The 11,814-nt window shown below is 51.7% G+C and overlaps 4 protein-coding genes across 4 annotated transcripts, besides 1 other annotated feature; all 4 read left to right on the top strand.

Moving 5' to 3' along the window:
* Nucleotides 1-11,814: part of a sequence feature (contig 1.26 403..389371(1)) that runs on past both edges of the window.
* prp28 (mRNA splicing protein PRP28) lies at nt 90-2,726 on the top strand (the record flags this gene model as incomplete). Its single annotated transcript, XM_050612826.1, has 3 exons — nt 90-356; nt 450-2,380; nt 2,431-2,726. The coding sequence occupies 3 exons, from the start codon at nt 90-92 to the stop codon at nt 2,579-2,581; spliced, it is 2,349 nt and encodes a 782-aa protein (XP_050468699.1). The 3' UTR covers nt 2,582-2,726.
* On the top strand, nt 3,309-4,003 carry ANIA_01633 (uncharacterized protein; the record flags this gene model as incomplete). Its single annotated transcript, XM_654145.1, has 2 exons — nt 3,309-3,383; nt 3,446-4,003. The coding sequence occupies 2 exons, from the start codon at nt 3,309-3,311 to the stop codon at nt 4,001-4,003; spliced, it is 633 nt and encodes a 210-aa protein (XP_659237.1).
* On the top strand, nt 6,047-9,001 carry atg1 (serine/threonine protein kinase ATG1; the record flags this gene model as incomplete). The annotated part of the gene is made up of 3 exons (XM_654144.1): nt 6,047-6,178; nt 6,274-8,791; nt 8,844-9,001. 3 exons carry the CDS (start codon nt 6,047-6,049, stop codon nt 8,999-9,001), a joined length of 2,808 nt encoding a protein of 935 aa, XP_659236.1.
* ANIA_01631 (high affinity methionine permease) lies at nt 9,955-11,782 on the top strand (the record flags this gene model as incomplete). The annotated part of the gene is made up of 5 exons (XM_654143.2): nt 9,955-10,054; nt 10,107-10,338; nt 10,392-10,842; nt 10,891-11,318; nt 11,371-11,782. The coding sequence occupies 5 exons, from the start codon at nt 9,955-9,957 to the stop codon at nt 11,780-11,782; spliced, it is 1,623 nt and encodes a 540-aa protein (XP_659235.2).

Below are 11,814 nucleotides of genomic sequence, written 5' to 3'. Positions count from 1 at the left end.
GTCTTTCTACTCCGAGCAAGCTTAGATTCGTTTAATAGCAGACGCTTGCACTTTCTTTGACAGTGCACCGTAAAGATAAGAACGGCTACATGGAATCACAGTCGATCCTGCCTCCTCCACCCCCTCCTGAGGATGCCAGCGCACCTCCACCTCCCCCAGAAGAGTCCGCTGCTCCTCCGCCGCCGCCAGATGTATCCGCGCCTCCACCTCCGCCCGAAGACCTTCCACCACCTCCTCCTGAACCGGAAGTAAAGAAAAAGAAGGTGGGATGGGGTACCAAGCGTCCGGCTACGACGCCGTTGAGTGTAGAGGAGTTAGTTCGGAAGAAAAGAGAAGCCGATGCAGCAGCGGCTCGGGTACGTCCTTACACTATTGACCATACTGGTTCTTGGCTAAGTTGCTATCTTAAGAGTGATCTGATGGCTAACATTTCATTTTATGACTTTTAGCCAAAATTCATGTCCAAAGCGGAGCGAGAACGGTTGGCATTGGAAAAGCGCGCGAAGGAGGTCGACGCTCAGCGACGGAGGACGAATGGAACCCCTAATGGGGTGGATGGGATGGATTTAGATACGCCGTCTAGGGGATTCCGTACGCCGAATGGTGATTCTCGATCTATTCCTACAGGTCCTCGTGCAATGAGGAACGGTGACGGCCCGACTCCTACTGGGCCAGCAGCTATGCGTTCAAGGAATGACTCGGGTACAACCAAATCAGATAAAAAAGTTGATAAAAGGTTCAATGAAGAGGACGAGGCCGCAGCGCAAGCGGCCCTCATCAAGCAACGATATATGGGCGCGGACCAGACTTCGAACTTTTCGGCGAAGAAGAAGCGGAAGCGAACGACGGACCGGAAGTTCAACTTCGAGTGGAACGCTGAGGAGGACACTAGCGGCGACTATAACCCGCTGTATCAGCACCGACATGAGGCCAATTTCTTCGGACGCGGGCGTCTGGCGGGCTTCGGTGACGATGTGGCCGATTCAGTGGCAAAGAAGTATGCTAAAGCGCTGGAGGACCGAGATCGCGAAGCGGGAAGTATTCGGGCGAGGGAGATCTTGGAGATGGAGCGGAGGCGGCGAGAGGAGAGTACGCGGAACCAGTTGGACAAGCATTGGAGCGAGAAGAAGCTGGAGCATATGCGCGAGCGAGACTGGCGTATCTTCAAAGAAGACTTCAATATCGCGACCAAGGGTGGAAGCGTACCAAACCCGATGAGATCATGGGACGAGTCTGGCCTGCCGAAGCGGCTTCTGGAGCTTGTTGATCGAGTTGGGTACAAAGAGCCAACTCCGATTCAGCGAGCTGCGATCCCTATCGCAATGCAGTCGCGCGATCTTATCGGTGTTGCCGTGACTGGGTCTGGTAAGACTGCAGCGTTTCTTCTCCCTCTGCTATGTTATATTGCAGAGTTGCCGCGGATAGACGAGTTTGAGTGGCGCAAGAACGACGGACCGTACGCAATTGTTCTTGCGCCGACCCGTGAATTGGCCCAGCAAATTGAGATTGAAGCCAAGAAGTTCACGGAGCCACTTGGTTTTAATGTTGTCAGTATCGTTGGTGGTCACTCGTTCGAGGAGCAGGCATACAGTTTGCGGAACGGTGCTGAGATCATTATTGCTACACCTGGTCGTCTAGTCGACTGCATCGAGCGCCGCATGTTGGTACTTAGCCAGTGTTGCTACGTTATTATGGATGAAGCCGATCGTATGATCGACCTTGGTTTTGAGGAGCCGGTTAATAAGATTCTTGACGCGCTTCCGGTCACCAATGAGAAGCCCGACACAGAGGAAGCAGAGGATTCATCGGCCATGAGCCGACATCTCGGCTCAAAGGACCGCTACCGCCAGACCATGATGTACACAGCTACCATGCCCACTGCGGTAGAGCGCATTGCTCGAAAGTACCTCCGGCGACCAGCGATTGTCACCATTGGAAGCGCCGGTGAAGCTGTGGACACTGTCGAACAGCGCGTCGAGATGATCGCCGGCGAAGATAAGCGCAAGAAACGCCTCGGCGAGATCTTATCGTCTGGCGACTTCCGTCCACCGATCATCGTCTTTGTCAATATCAAGCGCAACTGCGATGCAATTGCGCGCGAGATTAAACAATGGGGCTTTTCTTCTGTTACACTGCACGGAAGCAAAACACAGGAGCAGCGTGAGGCCGCCCTGGCTTCTGTTCGCAACGGCTCGACGGACGTCCTGGTCGCTACGGATCTGGCTGGACGTGGTATCGATGTGCCAGACGTCAGTCTCGTTATCAACTTCAACATGGCTACCTCGATTGAGAGCTACACTCACCGTATCGGTCGTACTGGTCGTGCTGGGAAGAGTGGTGTGGCTATCACATTCTTGGGTAACGAGGATGCCGACGTCATGTACGTTTCTTCCCTCCTTGCTTACTATACGACTATGCTAACTGTCACAGGTACGATCTCAAGCAAATGCTTATCAAGTCGCCCATTTCCCGGGTGCCGGAGGAATTGCGCAAGCACGAGGCCGCTCAATCGAAGCCCACACGCGGAGCGGGAAAGAAGATCGAGGAGGCTTCTGGTTTCGCTGGTAAAGGGGGTTGGTAAAGATGCTATCCATAGTATTCATGATTTTCAGTTATGTACTTCACGGCCCATGCAGGCGTTGGGAACTTAGGAGATAGTCTAGCGTTGGGCTGTACTATAGATTGTTCAGAATTAGGGCTGGCCAAATCAAACAAAGATCACGGCAGTGAAACCCATCGATAACATTGCTGTCCCACAACCGGCCAGAAGGCTATTTACTGACAGGTAGTAAACCGGCTAATTAGAGCGAACCGTCTGGAAGCGTGCCATCCATGTTGCGCCCTGTTACTGTTGATTATTTGTTTCCCAGCCACCCCCGCAGCGATTCTCACTCGCCCAGCCCCCTCGCTTCAGCCCGCCCATAACCTCATCCTGCAGGCGTCTCCATCATTTTTATTTATCCAGCAGCGCAATCACTACGTCTCCGAGACCTGGACCTGAATCTCTCCTCGTGCATCTGCGCGTGCTGGGTTGGCTTGGTGACCGAATCGAAGTTGTCGCATCGACTTGTCCGCAGATCGATCTACAGCGCCTTTCTCCCCTGCCTTGAGGTGTCTAGGTACCTTGCATTGAGGTCTCGCATTTGCGACGATCCTTCATTCTCATATTCTCCTCGGACTGAAATCTATCATATCCGTGCGATGCGATCACATTTCCACGCTTGACCCTTGTCCCGTCCAGCGCTCCTCAAATACCACCAGCCCTGTACTATAATCCAAGGCAAGGCAACAAACAGTCAACCGCCAACATGATCGGAAGCATCTTCTTCATCTTCAACCGCTTGACGGAGATAGTTTTCCTCATCCCCATAATTGGGATGATGGTGCGCCTCCCCTTCTAGCCAACTAACCAGACATCCATACTAACATGTCCCATCGCAATCAGGCCTATTTCATTGATGGCTACCTAAAAGCCAATATGATCACACCTCCATACATTCTCGTCCTCTTCATCGTCTCTGTGATTGCCGTCTTCTGGTGTATCGACACTCTTATCCGGCATTCAACCACAAAACGCTCCGCCGCGTTCGTTTCCTTTGTCGACCTTCTCTTCTTTGGCGCCTTCATAGCCGGTGTATACCAACTCCGCTTTATTGCCGACGCCGACTGCGGTGATTGGGACGGCGGCAGTGTTTGGGTCTCCCTGGGCCCCTTTGGCGCATTCGGGCGCCAGTCTGGCAACAATCTAGCAGATGACCTAAATAAGACGTGTCGGATGCTGAAGACCTGCTTTGCGATTGGCATTATGGAGGTGCTCTTCTTCTTCTGGACGGCGATCATTGCGCTCTGGCTTTATAGGCGTAACAATGATCGCCCAGTTGTTGTCAAGGAGACGACGACAGTCAGGAGGAGAAGCCATAGCCATGGCAGTCGTAGGGGACATGGGAGTAGCCACTCGAGAAGGCACAGTAGTTCCAGTCGCAGGCCGCATTATGTGGTTTAGTGAGAGTACGGCGCTCCCCTCTCGCTTGGCGGGCTTCTGGGACAGAGTGCAGTGATGGCTGCCTTCACCTTCCCCATTTCTTTTTCTCATTTCGAAATTTTTTTTTATGACTGTTTGATGCTGACACTTATGTTGATGATATATGGATGCTGTGTTACGATATGCTACGATATGCTACGCTGGTTTACTAATGTTATGAAGAGAAAAGACAGCCGTTATGGCTATATGATACAATTACTATTCATTCAATGGAAAGACAGAGAGTATTTTGCTACATTTCATTAATTCGGTACAATAAACTGCCTGCGCATGGATTATGGACCAGGTGCCACCTGAATTGGGCCTTCTTAGATAGGAAGGTATCCAGAATCCCCAGGCCCCGCCGTCACAGAAAATGTGGCTTACTGCGCAAGTACCGTGATCGAGGTCCCCATAGACTGACTCCGGCATATGCAAGGTCCAGGTGATTACTATTTATATTCCAATTTTGAGTCTATTAGAAACAGTAGCAAGAGCACGAGGACCCCGATGACTATTTCCAAGACCAGAGCACTCTTTGTGCTAAGTCTGCCTTATCCCTTACGGAGTACTCGCTATATAGAGTACATACTCAGAGTAGATGAAAGAAGTCGGCTACGCTTGCCGATCGCCCCAGTAGTGGACCATCATGCGTGCAGTGGAGGTCAAAGCACCCAAGTTATGAGTCCTGACTTGCTCGTCGACCTTAGAACGGAGCATGAGCCCACTAGCTTATCAGTTTAGAGGAATGGCCACTGACAAGCCGAAGCCAGGACTGCGCAATCGCATCTTGGGTTGAAGCCATGAAAAGTGAAGTGGCAAGCGCACTTGTTTAAGGTGAGTCATTGAGGGGGTGGTCACCCGCACTCCCATTAATGATTGGGCAGACATCAGACGTTGGAAATTGAGTCCGCACCAGCGTCCATAATGAGGAGTCTCAAGAGGCCTTAGTCGATGATGGATTGACTCTGACTGGAATGCAATTGCGATTTGCAAGCGATAACGGTACGATTGCGGAGTCGGGAACCAGAAGCAGCCATCAGGTGATCGTGGTATCGTGGACTGTACGGAAGGACGGTGGATCGTCATGTCAAGCCTGACGACTCTTATCTAATCTATAACGTGATTTTGTCTGCCTCAGGCCGAAATATGTTATCATTGATTGCTTCAAGGACTCATTTGCCGCTCATCTTCTACATTCGAGAAATCCCCAGCTGCTTTAGAACATCTCAGAGCCTATAATTACGCTCTCTTTATTTTTTTTTTAGGCAGGTTTTGGTAGATATCTACGTAGCAAACTGCTGTTTCCCCAGGTTCCTCGACTAGCGCCGCCCTCTAGACCGCCTTTCTGATCATCGCCATTGATTGCGTCTTGCTGCCCGTTATCGCAGGTCACGCCCTCGCCGCTTCTCCCCAGCGACAACATCGTCAACCAAGTTAGTTGCTTGCACTTCTGTCTCATCACTCGAGTCTGTTCTCTCCGATCTGGTATTTTTATACCATTCCCTGTAGCTTTTCGTCTTCATATCTTGTCCTTTCCCTCTGTCAACAGTCGATTACCTTTATCTTATCAGCTCCGACTCATATTCCTCATCTGCTCGACGACTGATAACCTTCTGCCTTCCGTCACTTTCCTTGGTTCCTCATAACCACCGACGACCTTGGAAGCTCATCTTCTCCTACAGCTTCCCCAGTTTCGCTTCACCGTTTCGAAAGACCTGACTTCCCCAAATCGTCCTCGTGCTTCGTTCTAGCTCATCCATCATAATCGACTTGCGTGACTTCATTGTTCTCGCTCTCGCTCCCTTTGCTCCCGGTCTTCGCTTCCGTCTCTTTGGTTACTTCCTATCATAGTCACCATCGATAGTGGACGCCATTCAACCAGACCCTCTCGTGCCGTACCTACCCTACCCTATGGGCCTCTATTCTCCGTCATTACCGTTGTTGTCTGTGAGGTAGCTGTTGGCTGAGGGTTGTTCTTGGGCTCCTGTCGGAACTTGTTGCCGGGCTCTGCCTGCCATAATCATGGCTTCGACACCATCAAAGAGCTCCAGGAGCTCGAAGGAGGCTTATAGCGAAGTGGCAATTGGGCCGTACACGAGACTGGATCATATTGGAAAAGGCAGCTTTGCCACTGTATACCGTGGTGTTCAGACGGTGAGTGTCAATGTTGGTATCCATCTCTTTGCATGATGACTTGCACTTGCCTCCGACGGAGAAACTGGTCAGTGTTAACGTGTGTGTTATCCTAGAAATCACGAACGTTTGTCGCTATAAAGTCGGTAAACCTGGGAAAGCTCAACAGAAAGCTCAAAGACAACCTAGCGATGGAGATTGATATCCTCAAATACCTTCTCCACCCGCACATCGTCGCACTGCTCGACTGTCTTGAGACAAATTCACACATTCATTTGATAATGGAATACTGTGCTTTAGGCGATTTGTCACAGTTCATCAAACGAAGGGACAGTCTCAAAGACCATAGCTATACCCGGCATATGATATCAAAGTATCCGAACGTCTCTGGTGGAGCCTTAAACGAGGTGATCGTCCGTCATTTCCTGAAGCAGCTGGCAAGCGCCCTAAGGTTCCTTCGTGATAAGAACCTTATTCACCGCGATATCAAGCCTCAAAATCTTTTGCTCTGCCCGGCGCCAAAACCCGCGCCAACGCAGTCAGAAGCCGAGCCACAGATAGTCCCGCTCAAAGGCAGTGAAACGTCGTTTACGCCGGCGGTGGGCTTAGAAACGCTGCCATTGCTCAAGTTAGCTGATTTCGGTTTCGCACGATCCCTCCCTGCCACGTCTCTCGCAGAGACATTATGTGGTTCTCCTTTATATATGGCCCCTGAGATTCTACGGTACGAGAAGTATGATGCCAAGGCGGACTTATGGTCCGTTGGCACTGTGCTATACGAAATGGTCGTGGGAAAACCGCCATTTAGGGCAACAAATCATGTTGAATTGCTTCGAAAGATCGAGACTGCAAGAGACCGAATCAAGTTTCCAGAAGAGAATCCTGCCTCAGATGATATTAAGGCACTAGTCCGTGGCCTTCTAAAATTCAATCCGGTGGTGCGAATGACATTTGCAGATTTCTTTGAGAATGACATTATTACGGGTCCTATACCTGGCCTAGCAGCCGAAGATGTACCTATTCCCGATCGCCCACCGTCACCAGAGGTCATTCCTACCGAGTCTGCAGAGCCTCAATCTGTTTCTGACACTATCTATCCCCGGAATAATGACGCTGAACCAAAAGAAGACCGTTATCCGCCGCCCCATCGATATGTACCTCACAATGACAGGCCGCAAACGCCCACAAGCTCTTCACCTATGCGAAGGACCAGGAGTGGCGACAGACCTTCCTCCGCGAAGCAGATACCTCCAGCTGCTGCCCCACCGCGGCCGGAGGCAGTTTCCCATGCCACAGCTCCAGGACGTCAGGAGCTTATAGGTCGCCATTCTTCAGAACAACAGGCCCCTGGTACCGTGCCGGTGTACAAAAACGTAGACAAGTTAAAGGAAGAACGTGAACTAGCTGCACAAGAAGTCGCGTTCGAGCGAGACTACGTTGTTGTGGAGAAGCGCGCAGTCGAAGTTAATGCTTTTGCAGATCAATTGGCATATGACCCAAGGTTCCACGGTAAACAAACTGGTGCTCTTCCTCGAAGGCAAACAACACCAGCTCTTCCAACGACGCAGGCATCATCGCAAAATTCTCCAAGAAAAGCAGTCCAGGTAGTATCAGGCCGGTCCCGAGCGGACTCGGCTCACAACCGGCATGCCTCCTACGAGCGGCGCTACGGCCAAAGCCCTACGTCTGCGACCTCAGCAATTTCCAAGGCTCTCAACATGGCAAGTGGGCGATTATTCGGCGTGGGATTCTCTCCGCCGTTGAATATCGCCAAAGGGGGGCGATCGCCTCCTTTGGCTTACAATCCGTTCCCTGCCTATCCAACCGGCCATGCCGGTTTATTGACCATGGGAGATGGTGCTAGAGCCCAAGCCAGCCCGGACGAGGATACACGGACTGTCAAAGAGCTCGAAGAGTGCGCCACCCGCAGTGACGTTGTATATGGTTTCGCCGAGGTGAAATACAAACAGCTTATACCGCTAGCACCGTCCTCTCAAAGCTATAATAGTCCGAATGCGCCGGGCACTAATTTCGAGGAAGGCGAACTTACACCTGACGCCGCCGTGACCCTCTCGGAGGAGGCCTTGGTACTCTACGTCAAGGCATTGTCTCTACTTGCCAAGTCGATGGACATTGCGGGCGCCTGGTGGATGCGCAAAAATCGAGCCGAAGCCCTGGGTGAATCTAGTTTTAGTCGACTGGAACCCGTCTCGATTCGGATCAATAAGGTTGTGCAATGGGTCCGCAGCCGATTCAACGAGGTGCTCGAAAAGGCTGAGTTTGTTCGGCTCAAATTGCTTGAAGCGCAGAGACGACTGCCGACAGATCATCCATCCCACCCCAACAACCTCTCGCTCGAGTCAGCCGGTTCAGGCACCTCGGTGGACGTCATGGTGAGCCCTGGTGTGACGGCTGAGAAGCTGATGTACGATCGCGCGTTGGAGATGAGCCGGGCGGCGGCGATCAATGAGCTCACGAGTGAAGATCTCCCTGGCTGTGAGATTGCTTATGTGACTGCCATTAGGATGCTGGAGGCTGTTTTGGAGACAGACGAAGTGCAGCCGTCAGGGAAGGGCACTGACAAGGTTACACTGGACGGCGTGCAGGGCGAGGAGCGTGAGGTCTTGTTGAAGTGTAAGTTTGCGGACTTTGATGTTGCCAAGACGTCAATCTAACTCAGTCTTAGTGGTGTCTAAGATACGCATGCGGTTGGCAACTTTGCGACAGAAGCTGGCTGTCTTGGCCAAGCGACAAACTCCGCCGTCGAGCGGAAAAATGATCCCCTCGAACCTAGCACATGCCACGCCTGCCACGCCTGCCACGGGGATGGCTACTCCTCGATGAACGACGCATGCTGCATTCTGCATGGTTCTCACTGTTTCCTTTTTCAATCATTAATTATTCCGGAGTTCATTTATACAATGCTAACCCCCGGCTGGATTTACGGGGGCTCTCATACAAGATTTGCGCTTGAGACATGATATTGGTTTATTCTTCTGGATTATCTACAATGGCGTTCCACTGGAAGGAGACAGATTGCCACTATTTGACGCGACGATTTGGAGCCATGTTGGTCGGAGTTGTTGGGTTGTATATACGGGTATATCACACTGGGAGCGAATGTCATTATTACATGGCCTTGACCTGACTCTTGATTTCCGCATAATGACTTTTATTGCATGATAGCATCGTAGAGTTACATCCAGATATGACAGCAGAAAGCCGCAAATTGCGTGATCGATTTTTGTGTGTCATCGCGACTCAGGCTCGAGCTCGAGTGGTTCCGGTGGAGCTCCCAAACAGTTTTTTTTTCCCTCGCCGCTTCCACTATCGTCGCCGCCATCACCAACTGGCCCTGAGTAGGCTGAGATGACGGCCCAGGCACGGCGGGCCTTCGCGGCCTTCTCGATTCATTCTAGAGTTTTGGATCTTTCCTTCTTTTTGTTTTGCCGCCGGCCGATTCTTCTTTTAGGCTGTCATCGCGTGCTGACAGGTCGGTTTCCCACGGGCATCTCCAGTCTCGACCATGCTCTCTTCGTCTTGATTCACACCTCTCACCTTCGTTCTGCCTGACGCCTAGCTTTTCGCTCTCGATCGCGGCGTCGCCGAGACCACTATCCTTCCTTCTATACGACCTCAGGGTCCTAGCGTGAGCGTGATTCGATTGCATCAAACTTGACCTCAGCACATCATCACTGTCGTCGCATATATCACCACACGTTCACACCCACACTTGCGCCTGCTTGTGAATCAGCCTTCACTGTCTTTCACCAGCGCAGAAGCTGAGTTTGTCAGCAATGGACATCACTTCGGGGCCTGTCCTCAAGAATGAGGTTGCACCAGACACCAAGCTCGTTGAAGATGGCCCGCGCCGCGCAGATGGCGTTACCCAGCTATGTATGTGGCTCTCCGGTATTCAGGTGGCTTCTCTTTGTTCTGACAAGTATAGACGAAGGAAACATTTTCGAGGCGACGCCCGAAGACCGTCGCCAGATCGGTGTCGTCAGTGCATCGTTCCTGATCTTCAATCGCGTCATTGGAACCGGTATCTTCGCTACCCCGAGTACGATCCTGTCGTTGTCCGGGAGTGTCGGGCTATCGCTATTCATGTGGGTTGCTGGCACTTTGATTGCCGTCGCCGGTACTGCGGTCTACCTGGAATGGGGTACTGCCATTCCTAAGTATGTTTGTTCCATACAATGTTCAAAGTTAGGGCTTGTACTAACCAGACTAGGAACGGAGGTGAGAAGAACTATCTCGAATACGTCTACAAGAAACCCAAGTTCTTGGCCACGGCCATGTTTGCTGCCTACGCCGTTTTACTCGGATGGGCCGCAAGTAACAGCGTCGTCTTCGGCCAGTATATCCTCAACGCCGCCGAGGTAGAAGTCGACCGATGGAACCAGCGAGGTATTGGCCTTGCTTGCATCACTGCTGCGTTCCTGATTCACGGCTTCGCGCTGAACTGGGGTCTCCGTCTTCAGAACCTGCTTGGTATTGTCAAGCTCATCATTATCATCTTCGTTATTGTCACTGGCTGGGTGGCTTTGGCTGGCCACACGAAGATTGAGACGCCTCACAACTTCCAAAATGCCTTTGAGGGAACTACTGGAAGCGGATATGGTGTTGTCATGGCATTGTATAATGTCATTTGGTCGTTTATCGGCTACTCGAATGCCAATTACGTATGGTCCCATCCTACTCTCGACCATTGCTCAAGCTAACGTCTCCAGGCCCTGAGCGAAACCAAGAACCCCGAGCGTACATTGAAGATTGCCGCCCCCGTCGCAATTGGGTCTGTCGGTGTCCTTTATATGCTCTGCAACATCGCCTACTTCGCCGCAGTCCCGAAAGACCAATTCCTCGCATCAGGCAACATCGTCGCAGCGACGTTCTTCGGGAACATGTTCGGCTCCCGCGCAGAGCGCGTCATGTCTGTCTTTGTGGCTTTGTCGGCATTTGGAAACGTTCTCTCTGTGATCTTTTCGCAAGGCCGAATCGTACAGGAACTCGGCCGCGAAGGCGTCCTCCCCTTCTCTAAATTCTGGGCCAGCAACAAGCCCTTTAAGTCCCCTGCCGCTGGACTCTTTGAACACTGGGTCGTCTCTGTGATTATCATGCTTGCTCCGCCTCCAGGAGATGCCTACAACTTCCTCGTCAAGTAAGTCGCCTCCACCCTAACAACACAAAAAGCCTTTTCTAACATTTAACAGCCTGATCTCCTACCCGCTCGCCATTGTAAACGTCTTCGTCTCCGCCGGTCTAATCTACATTTACCTCACGAAAGAAAAGAACTTCCCGAACTGGGCTCCCGGCATCCGCGCAACCCTCCCTGTAACAGTTTTCTTTTGCCTGTCAAACATCTACCTCGTGGTGGCGCCATATATCCCGCCTTCCGCCGGCCAAAGCGTCTACGAAGAGCTCCCTTATTACCTGCACTGCGTTGTTGCATTGGGAATCTTTGCGCTTGGCGCTATCTATTATCTTGTTTGGGCAGTTGCCATGCCGCGCCTCGGCGGGTACGTCCTTGTTAAAGAGACAGTCGTCGATGCCGATGGGTGGAGTAGGAGTGTTTTTACGAAGATGCCTGTTGCAAGGGTGAAGGACGAGGGGTTGCATTTCTAGTCGTTGGTTTCTCTTCTCTCTCATCCCCAACA

Source organism: Aspergillus nidulans, chromosome VII (genome assembly GCF_000011425.1).
Source record: "Aspergillus nidulans FGSC A4 chromosome VII".
In the NCBI taxonomy this organism is placed as follows: Eukaryota; Fungi; Ascomycota; class Eurotiomycetes; order Eurotiales; family Aspergillaceae; genus Aspergillus; species Aspergillus nidulans.
Note: the sequence above shows the minus strand (reverse complement) of the source record. Positions and strands in the feature narration are given on the sequence as shown.